The 17532-nt window shown below is 33.1% G+C and overlaps 1 protein-coding gene across 1 annotated transcript; it reads right to left on the reverse strand.

Annotated features, from left to right (window-relative positions):
* Positions 1-8003: 8003 nt before the first annotated feature.
* Positions 8004-17092, reverse strand: LOC128169108 (uncharacterized). Its single transcript, XM_052835277.1, has 6 exons — positions 16525-17092; positions 15608-15735; positions 14857-14946; positions 11832-12798; positions 10838-11059; positions 8004-9689 (listed from the first exon to the last, which is right to left on the reverse strand). The coding sequence occupies exons 1-4, from the start codon at positions 16913-16915 to the stop codon at positions 11977-11979; spliced, it is 1431 nt and encodes a 476-aa protein (XP_052691237.1). The 5' UTR covers positions 16916-17092; the 3' UTR covers positions 8004-9689; positions 10838-11059; positions 11832-11976.
* Between the last annotated feature and the right edge of the window lie 440 nt (positions 17093-17532).

Genomic DNA, 17532 nt, shown 5'->3' on the forward strand with positions numbered 1-17532 from the left:
ATCTATTCACAAAAAATCGTACGTCTACGATTACACTTTAAACTTACGACAAACGTACGTCTACGTTTACGGTGCTATTCACAAAAGCTGTCGTAAGATAATGACGTTGTCGTACGTCTGTTACAGTCGTAAGTGCGTCTAAGTTCTTAGTTACAGACAATGCTCATGCGCAGTGGGCATTGTGGAAAAATGACGTCACGCTTTATTTTCGCTCATTTACTTTCGCGGAACTTTTATAGCGCCTTTGAGCACAGATGTATATAACGAAGTCACTTCTTTTCTTCCCATACGCCTATTTTAATGTATGTATGTTTACAATTATCGACAGAAAGAAAATCCACATGTGCCTGACGTTAAAAATATTTCTTATGTACATGTATTATAATAAAATATTTCCCTGTTTTATAATAGTGTTATTATATTCCTGGGAATAATTTTGTTGTGAAAAGAAAATTTTTGAACGTCAGACGCATGTGAGAAAATCCAAGTTCTGTATGAAATTTATGTCATGTTTTTAACTTACAAAAAATCTACTGCAGAATTTGTTTGTAATAAAACGTGGCATTTTTAAAATACTGTCAAAAACACTTTGAGTTTATCGCTACATGTACATTCTACATATGCCGGTTTATTTTGTCTGTTTCGGCGATAATAAAGTTACTATATAAGTGTTATTACCCAGGTCGGGCGTGTCCATTGATAATTTTCCTTTCGAAATTGTGAATTTTTTTAAAGGTCGTCTGAAGAATAAGTGTAATACTTCTTTCATATTTTTTCTGTAGAAAAGTGAATAAGATGTTATTTAGTTCATGACTTTCATTAGATTTTTATTAAAAATATGACCTAACATGGTGAATTTTTGTGCATAATTTAATAACTCTTGAGATCATGCTTCATTGTATTAATATTTTGCGGTTGAATATTTGGATCTTGTCGTGAGCTGAAGCTCACAATAGGAAAACCAACGTGCAAATGTATAAATATTTCGGTCTTTTTAATAAGTTTAAAAGTTGTTTCAAAAAAAAGAAAAAAGATTTGACACAAATCTTAAAGGCTCGGTCTACCAAAAATAATTAAATTTTTAAGGGGGACCAGATGGACCCCCCCCCCCCGATCCATGCATGATATGTAGTACGCTGATTACATTACATACTGATATCTTATTAGTGTGTATGCATATGACTACTGTTTAACTGATTTAATGCATTTGTAGGAATAAAAGAAAACGCCTATAGTATCAAATAATTTTCGTAGTTTTAACTAATACTGATTCGATATACCCGGTGTAACGACAAAAAGTGACCCTGTAGAATACTGACCCGGGGGTCAAATTTCTACGGAGAAAACTGACCCAGGGTCAGTATTCTATGACAAGTAGGGTCCTTTTTCTAGAGTAGAAAACCATTCCAGACCTGTAGATCTACGACCCCCACACGTTGAAAACTGGCCCAATCAAATTTGACCTCGCTTAAAAATAACATCAAAAGGTTTCTACTTGAGAAAAAAAATAATTGCAGAGACCAGTTAGTGTATTCCAACAAACACGAAAGGTCGCAAACTGGTTTGCTTTGTTCAAATTCTTTTATCAAATTTTACCCCATAGGAGAAAACTTGTTTCCTTAATATACAAACAACACGTGCAAAAAACTTAATTCTAATCAAAAGGTAACGTTAACGCTGAAACAAGTTATTGGAGGATGCGATTTTGCAGTGATTCACAAATGACATTATATTATGCTACTGTAAACGTATTATATTTAGCGGAAATTAGTTTATGAACAACTCGGTGTAGATTTGAATTTGCGTATTCCTGAATGTGACTATTCATTACATATATGTATGACAATTAGCGATGTACTTGATTTAGCGGAAGCCGCATTCCGCCAAAAACGCTAAATAGAATACACAGCCAAATGTAATACTTTTACAGTATTTACATGTACTATTTCACATAATAAAATATTGTTTAAATTATTAAACATTATACATGTATGTATTAGACCGAATGCTTTTTACCTGACAGATCATAAATTTCCTCAAATAAACTGTAAAGGACTTCCCTTCCGGACTTTCTGTATGCAACATGTTGACGATGACTTAATTTTTTACTTATCGGCAAACATATCTCAATAGATGATATACTTTATTAACACTCAGTTAAGAGTTCACTTTTTCAAGAATATTAATAAAATAACCGCTGTTTTTTTTTTTCTAGATATTCTAGATTGAGTATAAATGCCTGGAACATTTACATGTTTTTTGGGCTAAATTAAAGGAGAGTTTAATGTTAAGTTAGACTATGACGATATTAATTGCTAGATTCAGATGTCGTTTATACATGTAAGTACCGTGGTTGAATTCAACAGGAGTCAAAGTCAATGCTACATGTAAAGCCCTTTTTAGTGTCATTGTTACTTTGCGATTTGCTATCACTGTTATATACCGAAGTTTGCAAGTACATTTTAATTTTGATAACGATAACTATCGATTTCAAACTCACACAGAATCATCTGTAAAATATTTTGTTTCTTTGGTTCAATTCTAAATTCGAAGTTTTGGAATTTGTGACGTTGATATTGATTGTATTATTATATTATATCAAGCATTGTATTTGTCTAACATATATTCTTATTAGTAAACCTGTTGTAACAAAAAATAATTGTTCTTAGAAGAATCAAAATGGGATGATGCATGCAATCGTGGATTTAAGGAGTGGGGGAATTCAAACTTTTTAAATTCACTGATCAAATTGACCGATAATAGGCCTAGAGCCCCCCCCCCCCCCCCCCTTTGGCAAATATAATTATCCCTCAGATCCCCCTCCCCCACCCATTTTTTTCCTTCTGGTTTTTTTTTCTGCATACAATAAGGGCGTGTTTTTTATTCATTCAGATTTAATATTATACCTTTTCAGTCATGGTTTGACAATGTAAACATATGTCATTCCCCCCCCCCCCCCCCCCCCAACTCCCCTAACCTTTTAAAAAAAAATTCTCCTAGATTTGCGCCTGTTTTAACTATCTATTTCTCTAAGGTACGTCTTTTTCTTCTGTTGCCTTGATTTAATGTGAGGGAAATCAATGCACTTTAATTAACTAAACGTGACTATATCTTTCATTTCTAATTTGAAAAATTAAATAACAGACTAAGATAACAATGATAAGCAATAACAGGTGATCGGAAAAGCGTACTCAAGCTGGTTTTTCGAACAATTTAGTATCAAACAGGCAATTCCCCCCCCCCCCCCCGGCCCAGCACCAGCACCACCCCTGCATCCACCATAAAGAAAATAATAATATTTAGTCGATATTCTACACGATCATTTTTCTACAACTCTTACGGAGAATAATGACCCACAGGCCATAATTCCTATGATGTAATCCAAGTATTCTACAACGAAGTGGGTCATTTTTCTACGTAGAAAAATGACCCCCGGTCAATATTCTATGGGGTCACTTTTCGTCGTTACACCGGCATTGCTGTCGCGTAACATCTTTTCCAATATGTGTAGGTTTTTAATGGTGATTTTGGATTATATACTTGAATGATTATAATCATAGGCGTCGGAACCGGGGGGGGGGGGGGTGGGGTGGGGGGGGGGCTAGGGAGGGCTTAGCCCCCCCACTTTTTTTGCAAAGTTAGACCTAACCATTAGGCCAATAGCATCATAGAGATTTCAGCCCCCCCTCCCCCCACTTTTTCTAGCAGCAAAGATAATTGTCCCTAAAATTACCTTGAAAGAGTGAGAAGTTGTAGTCATATGCATACTAGCCCCCCCCCCCCCCCCCCCCCCCGGATTAGGAATTTCATGATTTTTGGGAAAAAAAATTTGGTAGGTAAGATTCTTTTTGGGGAAGTATAGGTATACCCCACCCCCCCCCCCCCCTCCCCCACGGATTAGGATTTTTATGATTTTGGGAATTAGTTTTTTTTTCTCAATATTTCTGAGGATTAGTCTAGCCCCCCCCCCCCCCCACTTTCAATTTGCTTCCGACGCCAGTGATAATTGAGCTTCAAATATATAAATGTCAACCACCATTAACATATTTTGCAATACGGGATACTAAAGGATCTCCGGCACTGTTTTTTCATAGCAAACCACAGCGCGTTATCAAATAGGAGTTTCTTCTCTTAATTTTGCTTATGACAAAAAGAAGGTAAAACTGCCATAACTCTACTATAAACATATCAATTATAGACTTACGCCAACCCAATAGTAGACGTAAACTTACGACTGTTTTTTGACGCAACGTCACACGTACGACATTTTGTGAATAGCCAAAATCCTATGAAAAAATCGTACGTCAAACTTACGTCTAAGATTAAACGTACGATTTGTTGTGAATAGATCCCCTGGAGCGCTACATGTGGGGCCAAATATGCAAAAAAAAAGCAAAATTTTCAAAAAATCTTCTTCTCTACTCCCACACATGTGAGGAATAAACTGGTTGCATAGTTATGATGTCCATGAAGCCCTGTACACAAATTGTGAAATACATGGCCCCTGGGTCAGGGGTTCAGGCTCCAGGATGGGGCAAGTATGGCCATATAGTAAAAATGTATTAAATCTTAGAAAATCTTCTTCTCTACCCCATATATATTTGTTAAAAACTAAATGCATGATTATGATGTCGATATTGTGAAATTCATGACCCCTGGGTCAGGGGTTCAGGCTCTAGGGTGAGGCCAATATGGCCATATAGTAAACATGTATTAAATCTTAGAAAATCTTCTTTTCTAATCCCATATATATATATATATATATATATATATATATATATATATATATATATATATATATATGTTTGTGTTAGAAATGCCTGGTTATAAAGTCCATTAAGCCCTCTACCAAAATTGTGAAATTCATGACCCCTTGGTCAGGGGTTCAGGCTCTAGGGTAGGGCCAATATGGCCATATAGTAAAAATGTTTTAAATCTTAAAAAATCTTCTTCTCTACTCCCACACATGTGGGCAAAAAACTGAATACATGGTAATGATGTCCACTAACTCCTCTACCTAAATTGTAAAATTCATGGCCCCTGGGTCAGCGGTACAGGACATGAGGGGGGGGGGCACTATAGTGTTAATGCATATAATGTTAAAACAATTAATTTCTTCTCTATTCTCACACATCTGTATAAAAAAACTGACCTATAATTATGTTTACCAGGAAGTCCTCTACTGAAATTTTAATTTTCATGTCCCCTGGAGTATGGGTTTCGACTCTAGGGCAGGGCCAAAATGGATGTATAGGTGTTATTGCATATAATGTTAAAAAAATATCCTTTTTACTCCCACACACCTGAAAGGAAACTGAATTCATGATATAGTAGAACCGATCTTTAAATTTTTTGCCAAAATTGTAGGTTTCACAGTTCTTTTTGAAAGATTTCAGGCAGGGACCAATTACTAATTTATAATTTTTCTACTCCAGAATAAAACCTAATCAATTAAATGCATATATGTGACTCCTCGACAAGTTTGTGTATGGGTTATATGCTACTCAGGTGACCGTTAAGGCCAATTTGCCTCTCGTATTATTAATCTAGGCTTTTTAAACAAGGTCGAATGTAAAAACTGTCTTAGTTTTTTTTTGCATTGTTGATGTCATTTTGTATTTTATATAAATTTAGTATTTTGATGCATGACATATAACTAAATCAAGTTGTATGCCTTACATGTGTACTATCTAAAGAGCAGCAAATTTGAAACTCAATAACGTTACATTGAAGTTATATCCAATATATTGCAATTATGGCAGATTCATATGAAAGACAAGAAAATATTTAGTGAAGAAAAACAGTCCAAATTAGTTTTGTACACATCAACATTTTTTTTTTACATTTATAGGCCTAAACATGCCGTTCTTTTTCAAGACAGTGTGCATATGAAGGAAAAGGTCGATAACTTCGATAGCTCGAAATATACTTATTAACCAAAATATATCTATAAACAAAATAGTACATTTCATCATAAGGAAAAAATGTTAAATGATAATAAAACATTTTTATATCAGTATGCAAAAATTTACATATTAAAAGATTAACGATTTTAGCCGATGTTTATAAACTTGGGCTGCTTCGGAGCTAAAACCTGCGAAATTCTGCACGTGTCGTTTATTACAAAGAAGATGGCAAACCAAACCGGTGGAAGTATAGGAACTGGCAACTTGAACTTAAGAAATTACGTGATGGCTGAACCGCACACACGAAACGAAAACATGTCCACAATACTGTATGATAAAACCAACGACGCCATAAAAAGCATTGTATTCCTCCTAAACTAAGAGAAACGTTTGAAAAGGGTGCTTTCCTTATGGTCCACGCATCAAACGTGGGAGCAGAAAGTATCAGGATATCTGAAAATTCGAGGGAAAGTTTATAACTGTTAAATTTAACATACGAATACATGTATAGTTTGTATACGTAAGCATTAACTGGCATTCTGCAGCATATATTTTATCAAAATTCTCCCAACCTGTTAAGAGGGAATGTCACAAATCATCAAGCTTGGCTATGACACTTGAAAAAAAAATTCCCCCGTTTTTCTATTCTAAATTGACCATCTTAATTGTACTAATCGTTTTTTTGGGATATGAATAATTTAAAGTCACCTTTATTAATGATTTCAGAAGTTTCCATGGAAACGGCTTATAATACCAAAATTACCTAATTTTCTATGATTTTCATGTATATTTTATTGGCATTTTCTACTGTTAAACACAATTCAATTTTTAAGTAGATTAATGGTACATAAACAAAGTTTCTAAACTAACATACTTTAGAAAATATAGTTTTGGTTATTGGTTTGCTATGGTAACCAATATTTGAGACATTTTTGAAAATAACCAAATTCTAAAATAGCCCTCTAACATAAAATTGAATATTTCAACTCTGCAACAAAATAGGCAAAAAATGTATGTTGCATACAAATGACCAAGAGCATCTTTATCAAAATTATAAATAAAATAGAGAAACCTTTTTATAAAAATATCGGGAAAATTGTGTAAAAAAATCACATTTTTGCTTAATTTTCATTTTTTCAAATTTTGAATGAAAGAGCTAAATTCATTTGCAGAATGATCTTTTTCGAGGATTAGTCATAATAGAAAGAAAATAACTTGCTTAAAAAAAGACAATATAGCTGAAAAAGTCCTTAGCAACCAGTTTTACACCATAGCAACCCCCCCCCCTTTTTCAATAAAAATGCAAAAATTTGTTTTTTGTTGCATTCAAACTTTTTACAACAAAAAGAAACATGATAAATGATTTAATTGAAAAATAATTTCTCCCTAGCAACCATCTATACAGTTTTATGCCTTAGCAACCAAATCAGTTCCTTAACAACTATAGTAAAAAGAATGTTTTTGTCTTGGAAGAAAATGGTAATGTATTGCAAAAAAATAATACATTTGCCCAAGACCTACATTAAAACATAGCAACCTGTTTTTTGTATACATAAGCTACAACATTAAAAAATTTGTGTCCATAACAGTGGTTACATAAGATCTAAACTGCTTCAGATCAAAATCAAGACATGGACCTTCCCTACATTTTCCATGCACATTCAAGAACTTTATGACTTAAAATAAGAACCACATAAAAAGCCAAAACTTGTCTTTTAATCTGTATTTGAAAGTTTTAAATTCAATCAAAATCTTATACATGTCCATTTTTTAACTGCACTTGCATATGTTGCAGTTTTATCAACAAATGTGTATAGAGCATAACACTGAGAAGAAGTGTTTGGACTTCATAAAAAATTAGTTAGAAACTTTGGAATGCATTAGTGATTGCAATCAAAATAATTTTTCTATTCTACAGTCAACAGTTATCTTACATTAATGAACATTCTTGAATTTCATATATTTTTGATTGTAAGAATATAAAGGATACAAGAAAACTACACATCATTTATGTGTGTGCATAAGGTGCATAATTTTTCATGAATGAAATCTTGAAGTTCTTTATTGACTTAAGTGAATGATGAAGTCAAAAGGGGCTATTGCTCCACCAGCAAGCATCAATCTTGACAATGTCATTTATTTTGATGATCTATTAAGTCAAAGCAAACTTGATTTATCATACAACTTTTAGACAGATAAACAGAACTACAGTATATGTATCTTTTGATGTATATATATGGTATTTGCCTAAAATCTTGAATAACTTCTTAATCTAAAAAATACATGTATCAATATACAATTAATTCATATTTATTGTCAGGCTTCTGGCGTCAATTATATTGTTTTCATACTCTTCAGCAATAAAGTCTTCACTTTCATAACTGTTTTGTGCTGATTTTCTTTTTTCTATTGATAGTCTGCTGAAAAAGCTCGAAATCTGTGATGGAGTCAAAAATAAATCTTGAGAAAACCTTCTCTTCCCATTTTTTTTATTGTTCTCATCATCACTGATACCTCCTCAGGGTCATACTTATGTCCTGTCATTTCACCCTTTTGGAACATTTCTTTCAAAAACCCAATCTGTTCACTGGAAAATCTCTTAACAGAACGTTTGTTTTTTAAGGCCCATCCTCTAACTAAGGTAGAACATTCAGCTGAAGGATTAATCGAGCTTTTTACAAGCATAGATTGCTTGGTATCTATTTGCCTAACATACTCGACCTTAGATTTGTCTGAAAGGGATTTCAGTTCTGTCTTGCATTGATGGTCACCTTTATCAAGATGGTTACTCAAATTTCCATATCTCATGAAAGTGAGGAGGCAATTCGGTTCCGGACAGGTGAAGATGAAAGAGCTATTGTCTGCAATTTGTGTATTGGTATCATTGTCGTTGCTCATTCTGTTGGATACAGCAGGATTTATATCTTCAGTAGCAGCTATTGGTTTAGGAACCTTTACAACATCATCCGTAGAATTTGATTTCAGTATTGTTACAGATGGGAAATTGTCATAAATATGAACAGATGTGTTTATGATCTTTACTCCTTTTCCAATCTGGTATTGCTTGAAAGCTAACACATGATCATCATGATATTGAAAATTGTTTAAAGTTGTAATATCTTTAATTTTCACTGCTTTTTTCACAATAATTCCACATGGTGGGGTTGCTGTAACAACTTGAACATTCTTGATGTTAGATTTGATGACAGCACTCAAGAATTCATTTGAAGTAGTGACATTATTCCCTTCATTTACATAATTTCTAATGGACCCTTTGATATGTGCAGCTCTCCGATCGCATATACTTTTTCCACCTTGTGGGTCAGCGAAATCCACTTGCACAACCTTTAAAGCACTCACTTGATTCAGAAGAGGAATACAAAAAATTGCCTCTACACTATGAAAACAACCAGCATTGTCTGATCTTATAAATGCTTTTGTCAAATTTTGGTTTTTCTCTTTTAATTTTAGCACAGAATCTTTCAAAATTGCATTAGATGTTACAGCGTCTTGATTGGCATTGTCAAATATATGGACAATAGTGTGACTGTGTAAAACACCATTAATTATGTATGTGCCAACTGTTATGTGCCAATTCATTCCTCTTTTGGCAAACCACTTCGATTGTGATTCCCTATACATCATGGGAAGAAGCTTCATTGCCCAGTCCCTCTCTATAAGTACTTCCCCATCTGATAAATTCTCTATAACATGACTTCGAGCTCTATCTTGATTAACTGATCTCAGTAAGTGCTTTTTCCATTCTTCCAACGCCTTTACACTCTGACAAAAAATTTACATATACAGTTATTTGAATATAAGACCGTTGCTAGAAAATATAAAAATTATTTCTGCTTGTTCACATTTCGAAATCGTGCAGAAAAATATTGCTAATGAAGAATACTACTTTCTCTAAAGGTAATATTATATAAGATAAAGATTTGAATCAATTAAGTTAAAACCTGCTCTCAAGAAATTATACCACCTGGTTGCTCATTATGATAAAAATATTTCAAATTATTTCTGACATTTGGTTTTTGGTGGAATTATGTTGTTTTTAATATTTTTAGTTTTTGTGTTAGATGTTGATAGCTATTATCCTCTGATTTTCTGAGTATTTGTTTATTTTTTGGTTAAGTTTGTTATTAGTCTTTCAACAATGAACATACTTGCAAATTAAAGTAAAGTACAATTTGACATCTATCTTCATTTGTTTCGTGCAATGTTTAAAATTTGCAAAGAAATGAATATATGTTTGTGACATCAGATAATAAACATAAGCTTTATGAGGCAAAAGTGGGGGAAATTAAGAGATAACTGTATTGTATTCAATTTTTGAGGACGTTTCAGTAGTTTTACTGTCCCTAATTCAGTAGCAGAGACAGGTACACATGTATTTTCTAATGCAAAACAAATACATAATTCAATTTCAATCATAATTTCAGTGTAAAATTTTCATTAAAGAAAGTAAGATATTTTAGTTACAGACAAGGAGATATAAAAATTTACAATTACTATCATCCAATCAGGATCATTTATACCAATAATTGCGTTAGAATATCGATAGGACACCAACCCATGTCAGATAAAAGATTTATTTGAAAATGGATAATTTTCTGATTTCTGATTTATTCCCCAAACAGAGAAATGTAAAATACTTATTGCATCCTTGGACCAAATAAAATAGTATATGTGGTTCCAGTTACATCTGAAAAAAAAATGTGGTAGCAAAGTACTGGTAGGGATTTTACTTCTTCCTTTGGTATTTTTTAACATTGAATCTATGGGAGCAACATTCTGACTTTACCAATGCACGCTGACGTCATATAGCACAGATTTAAAACTGAACCAAATATTTTTATATTAAGGCAAAGATCTTAAATTCTCAAAATTTGGTTTCGTAAACATAAATGTTGACATTTTATAAATACCTGAGACAAAGAATATTGAATGTCATCTTTCTGGTCTTCACTTTCAAATTCCACTTCTCCTGCAGCCTGTTTGATTCCTTCAATTACATGATACAAATCATTACAATTTGCACATGCAGCATCATGGGAGTGTGAACATGCTACACTGTACTCTCCACTGTCAGAAGAGAGAGCAAACTGACAACAATGGTCTGGTATTTCAGTTTCAAGTGATATATGCATCTGAAATGGAAATGAAAAATCGTTTTTTATCAACAAGTAAATATGTTGATTTTTTACCAAGTAAATATGCCTTACTATATAAAATTTAGTTTTCTCATTTTTGTTTTACATAAATTTGTTATTTCAGGACCTTTTCTTATCATTTTCTTTGCGAATGGGTTTGGCTTTGATTGATTTGATTTTTTTTCATGTTTTAACGCCACTTTTAAGCACAGCTTTGGGGCTATCTGAATGGAGGCAAGTTTTTATTGGTGTAGGAAGCCAGATAGTCCGAAGAAAACCACTGACCGTCGATTGGAATGGAGTGCACTTGTATCACAGGATTCGAAAATCACAACCTCAGACTGGCTATAGTGATTACAGTAGTTACTACTTAGTCTACTCAGCCACTTTTATTGAAGGCCATAAATGGTGATATATAGTAAATTTCTAAACTGTAACTGATCGAGTAATTGAGACAAGTTTACACTGTTTTTATATGCTAGGTGTGTAAATAGGATTTCTTGAAGAATCATTTATTACGCTGTAAGTAAAATATAAATATCATTGCTGTTGTATTTGCAACATTTTCAAATTTTCCAATTGGAATTTAATTCATCTCTCAAACTTTTTTTTTTGGCCTTAGCTTACTTAGTGTATAATTCCATTGTTGAAGGCTGCAGTCACCTATGGAACTTGTTCTAAATATATTTTAGTGTCCTGCATTGAATGGATTAGTGTCTCATGAATTATATCATTATTGCATTTTACTTCATCTATATAGAAAACAAACCTTATAATCAAGCTTCAAATACTGTTTACAGTTGGATAATTGTAGTAAGATGCCATCTTCCCATTCTTTGCCCTTCAACTGTTTGCCCAATACATTTACAATTTTCTTCAGGTCATCAATACCTTTGGCTTCATCAGCTGCATAGTTAATTAGACCTTTCATACCTTTTTCTGATATTAGGTTCAATGGCCTGTAATATTCTCATATATGATCTGTCACTTGCCACATCACTTATTCCCGATTCCCTACAAAAAGTCTGGTACTGTTCTACAACTCGAGAGCGGACACTATTCAAAATTATTTGAGGTACTTGATACAGTTCTCCTTTTGATAGTTTTAATTTTGTTTCCAGAAATGGTGAATCAGTCATTACGCTTGGTGACATAACAAAATCAATAAAACATTTAATTTGATGTTCAGACAACCCTTCGCGGGTATATGGTAAAATTTGTACAGGCTGTTCTTGTCCTTTTTCTGAAGCATGTTTTCTTGTAGCTGTATATCTATATTTTGTTAAATTTGGAATGCAAGTACTCATTTCTTTGAAAGTAAAGTTATTTGCAAATACTGACAAAATCTGTCTCTGTGTTCCCCAATCAGATGATAAATCATAGGCTGTAGATAAAATTTCAAGCGTTTTGTCAGATGAAGTTGAAGGATTTGAATTCATGACTGAATCAAGGAGATGACTTCCTTGTCCTGGTGCAAGAACATTAACCACCTGTTCAAATATCTGTTTGGTCTTCATTGAATAGTCGTATTGGGTGCGTTCTGATGATAGATTCCAGTTGATTTTTAGTTGTTTCTTCACAGGACTAAGACCACAGGATTGCAAAAAATTATCAAGTGCTTTACGTTTCATTGAATTATCATGATGAGGGATGTCTGGGTTGTCCATATGTTCACTGGTGTCAGTGTCCTGGCTATTCGGTAACCATAAACTACCCTGAGAATCAGCATTTGACATCTGAAAAGATAAGAAATATTATGGTAACTAAGATAAAATTGAGATTTTAATCATCTCTTGAGGTCCTGCATAGATAAAGGAACTGAGTTAGTTTGTATTTGAGAACCAAAAGTTGTAAACCCTTAATTTTGGCAAAAATTAGCGGAGTTGAATGAAACTTAAACTTGATCTGTAGCTCTTCATGGTTAGCTCACATACCAAAAATCCCAATATCTGAAAGCATTTTAAAAAAAAGTCCGTATAACTGTGATTTTCAAAAATTTATGAAAGTCCAAAGCCCTAAATTACAGCAAAAATTACCCGAGCGGAACGAAACTTAAACTTGAACCATGAGTTACTCACATACCAAAAATGTAACTCATCATGAGTTACTCACATACCAAAAATGTAACTCATCATGAGTTACTCACATACCAAAAATGTAACTCATCATGAGTTACTAACATACATAAAAGCAGCCCAATATCTGAAAGCGTTTAGAAAAAAAGTCTGTATAACTGTGATTTTTAACAATATATCAAAGTCTGTAATTTCGGCAAAAATTAGCCAAGCTGAATGAAACTTATACTTGATCTGTTACTCATCATGGTTAACTCACAAAAATATCAGCCCAATATCTGAAATCGTTTAGGAGAAAAGTTCCTGTAACTGTGATTTTAAAGAATGTATCAAAGTCCAAAGCCAGTAATTTCGGCAAAAAATTGAAATATTTTTGGGTTTTAAAAGGAAGATAAAGATAAAAGTTTAAAATAGATTTGACTTTTACATCAAAAGATGTATGCTTATAGCGAAAACAACCATAAAAATTTCAATCGACCAGTATTTGCCAGTATTGACCACTTGAGGAGTATTGTCCAGAGATGTAAATACCGGTAAATAGCACTGGTAAATACAGGGGGAGGTACCGCCCAACATTGCATGGTATAATGCATATTTTGAAATTAAAAGTGCAATTTTTTTAACAGGTTTACAACATATAATAAATATCAAGTCAATATATTCAATTGTGATGAAAAAATTGTTGAAAACTGAAAATTCAAGTGAAATTTTTGAATTTTTTAGCCTGCCGTTTAATCCATATCGAGCAACTTTGATGCGCATGTATCGCACACCCTTTATCACACCCCTACCCTTTATCGCATACTCTTTATCACACCTATACCCTTTATCACACGCCTATCTTTTTTTTTTACATAGTCAGATTTTATTTATGTAAGCTTAAGAAAAAAATGTCCTCAAAATAGGTGCGGTCATTCGGGCGTGACGCAATTTATTGAATGACGTCATTGTTTGGTATATACATGTGACGTCACGAACGTCAAGTTTTCATATTTTTTGGCACACTAACTGCAACTATAAAAAATTCAAAACACACAAAAAAAATGCAATAATAAACAAAATATTTTTAAAACAACAGCACGCAAATTGTAAGGTAACCCAGGTGCTTTGGATAAGTAATTGAGCAGTTCTTTTAAGGCCTTAAAAAGAAGACAAAAGTAGAACAGAAGGTAACCCAGTGAACAGTTCATATAATATAACTCTCCTGTTGAAATATATGATAAAGCGTATAAAACATGGCAAAATCCGTATCACATGCCGTATCACCCTCGACCAATATCATCCCTCGGGCCTAAAGGCCCTTGGGCTGATATTGGTGTCATCCCGTTGGTGTCTCGGGATGATACGACAAATATCAAATCAATATCTTGAAGCATGAAGAAAAAAGTGTGGAAAACTGATTTGCTGGACTGACAGATGGACATGCAGAGGGTCTGAGTACACAGTTATTTAGTAGTGCATATTCTTAAACAATAAATTAAAAATTCCACCCGTGCTTTTTCAATAATATTTTTACAGTGTGTTGTTTTACTTTTAAATCATAACAGAATTAAATAAAACTTCATCGGCTCTAAATCACAATATGGACAAATGTACACTAGGGACTATAACTGTGTACTCAGACCTGAGTGCAAACCTAAAGTTCCCTCGCCTTCGACAAACAAGAGAATCCTTGTATTTGCCGTTAAAGATAAAGGACATATAATGTTTTCATTTTACCTGTGTGCTACAGCTTGCAGCATATTCTTCCTCATATTCACAATCTTTGTTATGTTGGAAATCACAGGGTATCTTGTCTAGGCTTGCTCTCTGTATCAAAATAGAAGAAATAGATTGTATACATCAAATCAACTTAGGGCAATATTATATATATAAATGAATTTACAATGTTTCACATACATGTAATATTGACCTCATGTGACTTATTTTGTACTTGAGAACAAGCTGAAATGTAACACAGACATTGCAGATAGGACTCAAAATAAATTATAAACTAGAAACTATAAGTAAATACTTCAATCAATAAATTGCTCCTTCTGCTAGATATAGGTTTTAACAGTCATGACAGTAGTATTCAGAAGGATGCAACTTGTTTATCCCTTATTTATAGCTAAAACAATTATAAGGGATGTAAAAATTGGTCAAATACTTGAAATTGGTCATATCTTTTGCAAAAGCCTGTTTATACTTTCATTGTAGGAAATCAGAAAATAATGGTAATGTGTAATACAATTATTTTTTTTTATATCTTTTTTCTTTATAAATCAATAGCATCTTATAGTAAGCATACATGTTCTTCAGATAAACAGTTTCTAGGAAATGACTACTTTGCAATACTCATTTTAAAACACAATTTGTACTGACTTTCCCAAACGTAAATTCTTATCATATATATTTTCACCCTCACAAAAATCTCGCAGTAATATTTCAATCATATCTGTTATCATGGTTATTGTAAAAGAGTTCCTACCTCCTCTGAGACAGTAGTAATGGTCGTATCTTCAGAATATGTATTTACAGGTGCATGTAGGCTTTCTGTAGGATTATCTTTGTCCAGGATGGCATGTACCATGTCACTTCTACATTTTCGACAGACTCCTATGATGACAAAAAAAAAATACAATTTCATCATCAGATTATAGACATTTTTAATATAATATGCACATTTATTAATTGGAGAAAAGGCTGAGCTACTGAAGTAGGTACTACTGAATGGTCTTCCTCTAGATTATATAATTATATTGGACTGACTGTAACCATACATTACATGCATTAATTCATCCTGCAACAAGCCAACTATTCAACTATTGTACAAATTGCAGGTACACAAATACATGCATTGATAGGTATAATTAAAAGCCCCCCTTTTTTTACTATTTAGTAAAAGAGATCTTGAACTGCATGCATGCCCCCCCCCCCCCCTATCAAGCCTAATAGTGCAAAGGTTTTATCATGCCTAAATATATATATATACATGTTTATATGACTAAAACAACATGTACAGATAAATAAACGACAGAACTGTAAAAGTACAAAATTCCAACAGTTCAGTTCTTATGTTTTTTTTATCATTTTCATTTTCTCACCAGATAAAAATAAATATCATTTTTTGTTTAGAAATATGCTATATGATTTTCAGACAAATTAAATTATCCTAAAATTTATTATCAATGTTCACATAAACAAAAGCAACTGAAGACAAAACTTTGACCAAATAAACAAATTTTCTTTAGACAATTTCGCATCTTTAGAAAATCTAACCAGGCAGTATAATAAAAAATATAGCCAAAAAAGGCAGGTGAGGCATACATTTTTTACTTTTGGCCTTGTACTATAACAAAATAAACAGCCGATAAAAATATGAAATAATAAATCAAATACATTTACCTGCTCCTACAGGAATAAGAATTCCAAACTGTTCAAGAATATATCTTGACTGCTGAACTGTAACAGTTGCTTTCTCTATTTTTCTCTTTCCATTACAAGTCTGAAGTGGGGGCTTCAGCATACACAGCTTTGATGCCTTCCATCCTTTCCCCAAATAGTAGCGGTGGTTTGGACAAATTGTGAATTGGTCAGTCTCATGTTCAAAAAGTCCAGCACGAAATTTAACAAGTTCTTGTTCATTACAAAGTGAAGATGGGTTGATTCTGTTTTTTGAAAGATGTGCGTCAATGTTGTCACGACAAGAATTGAATGAACATATCTGAGATGATGGTTTGGTGTTAAAGTTAGTGTTACAAGTAATCCTTGAATACTGGGAAAAAGAGCACTCCATCTATACCATCATGAAAACACTAAAACCACATCAAAGAAGACACTGCATATCATTGATTTGTTGACAAGTGTCTTCTGCTACTGGAAGTTGACATGTACTACCTTTTGTGCACTTACTATTAAAGAGCTCATTCAAGGGAGATAATTCTATGGCACAATTTTGAAGAAAAATTGAGAAAGTCCATGCAGATAATCACTGTCACCATGGCCTCTGTCCGAAGGCTTCTCAATATTTATTTTGATTTATATTGTTTAGGTGTGGCACTTTCTGGATATATTCTGTTTGATCAATTATGTTGTTGCAGATTTAAGAAAAATAGCATTGAAATTTGGGAAAATTGAGATAAAAAAATTCGTTATTATAGCGTTTGAAACTGATAGTCAATAAAAAATATATGGGAAAAATGGTGAAAATTAATAAATTAAGGCAAACAGTTGTATATCTATTGATTTTTTCATACTTTTCATTATGCAACATCTTAACTTTGAGAAAATTTCACATTTCACCAAATTTCAACCTCCCCCCCCCCCCCTTTTTTCCCTATTGGTTACCATGGGAATGGAGCGCAATATTGCAAAAAAAAAATGGTCTGATATATTAGCATTGTTTTACTTGAC

Source organism: Crassostrea angulata, unplaced genomic scaffold (assembly GCF_025612915.1).
Source record: "Crassostrea angulata isolate pt1a10 unplaced genomic scaffold, ASM2561291v2 HiC_scaffold_98, whole genome shotgun sequence".
NCBI classification, from domain to species: Eukaryota; Metazoa; Mollusca; class Bivalvia; order Ostreida; family Ostreidae; genus Magallana; species Magallana angulata.

Bases quoted from the DNA above. Each gene is read 5' to 3' on its own strand.
- LOC128169108 (XM_052835277.1), bottom strand. From the start codon at position 16,915: ATGGAGTGCTCTTTTTCCCAGTATTCAAGGATTACTTGTAACACTAAC. The intron at 15,736-16,524 runs GTAAATGTATTT...TTGTCATCATAG, and splicing joins TCTTATTCCTGTAGGAGCAG to GAGTCTGTCGAAAATGTAGA. The intron at 12,799-14,856 runs GTAAAATGAAAA...TTATCTTTTCAG, and splicing joins CTGCAAGCTGTAGCACACAG to ATGTCAAATGCTGATTCTCA.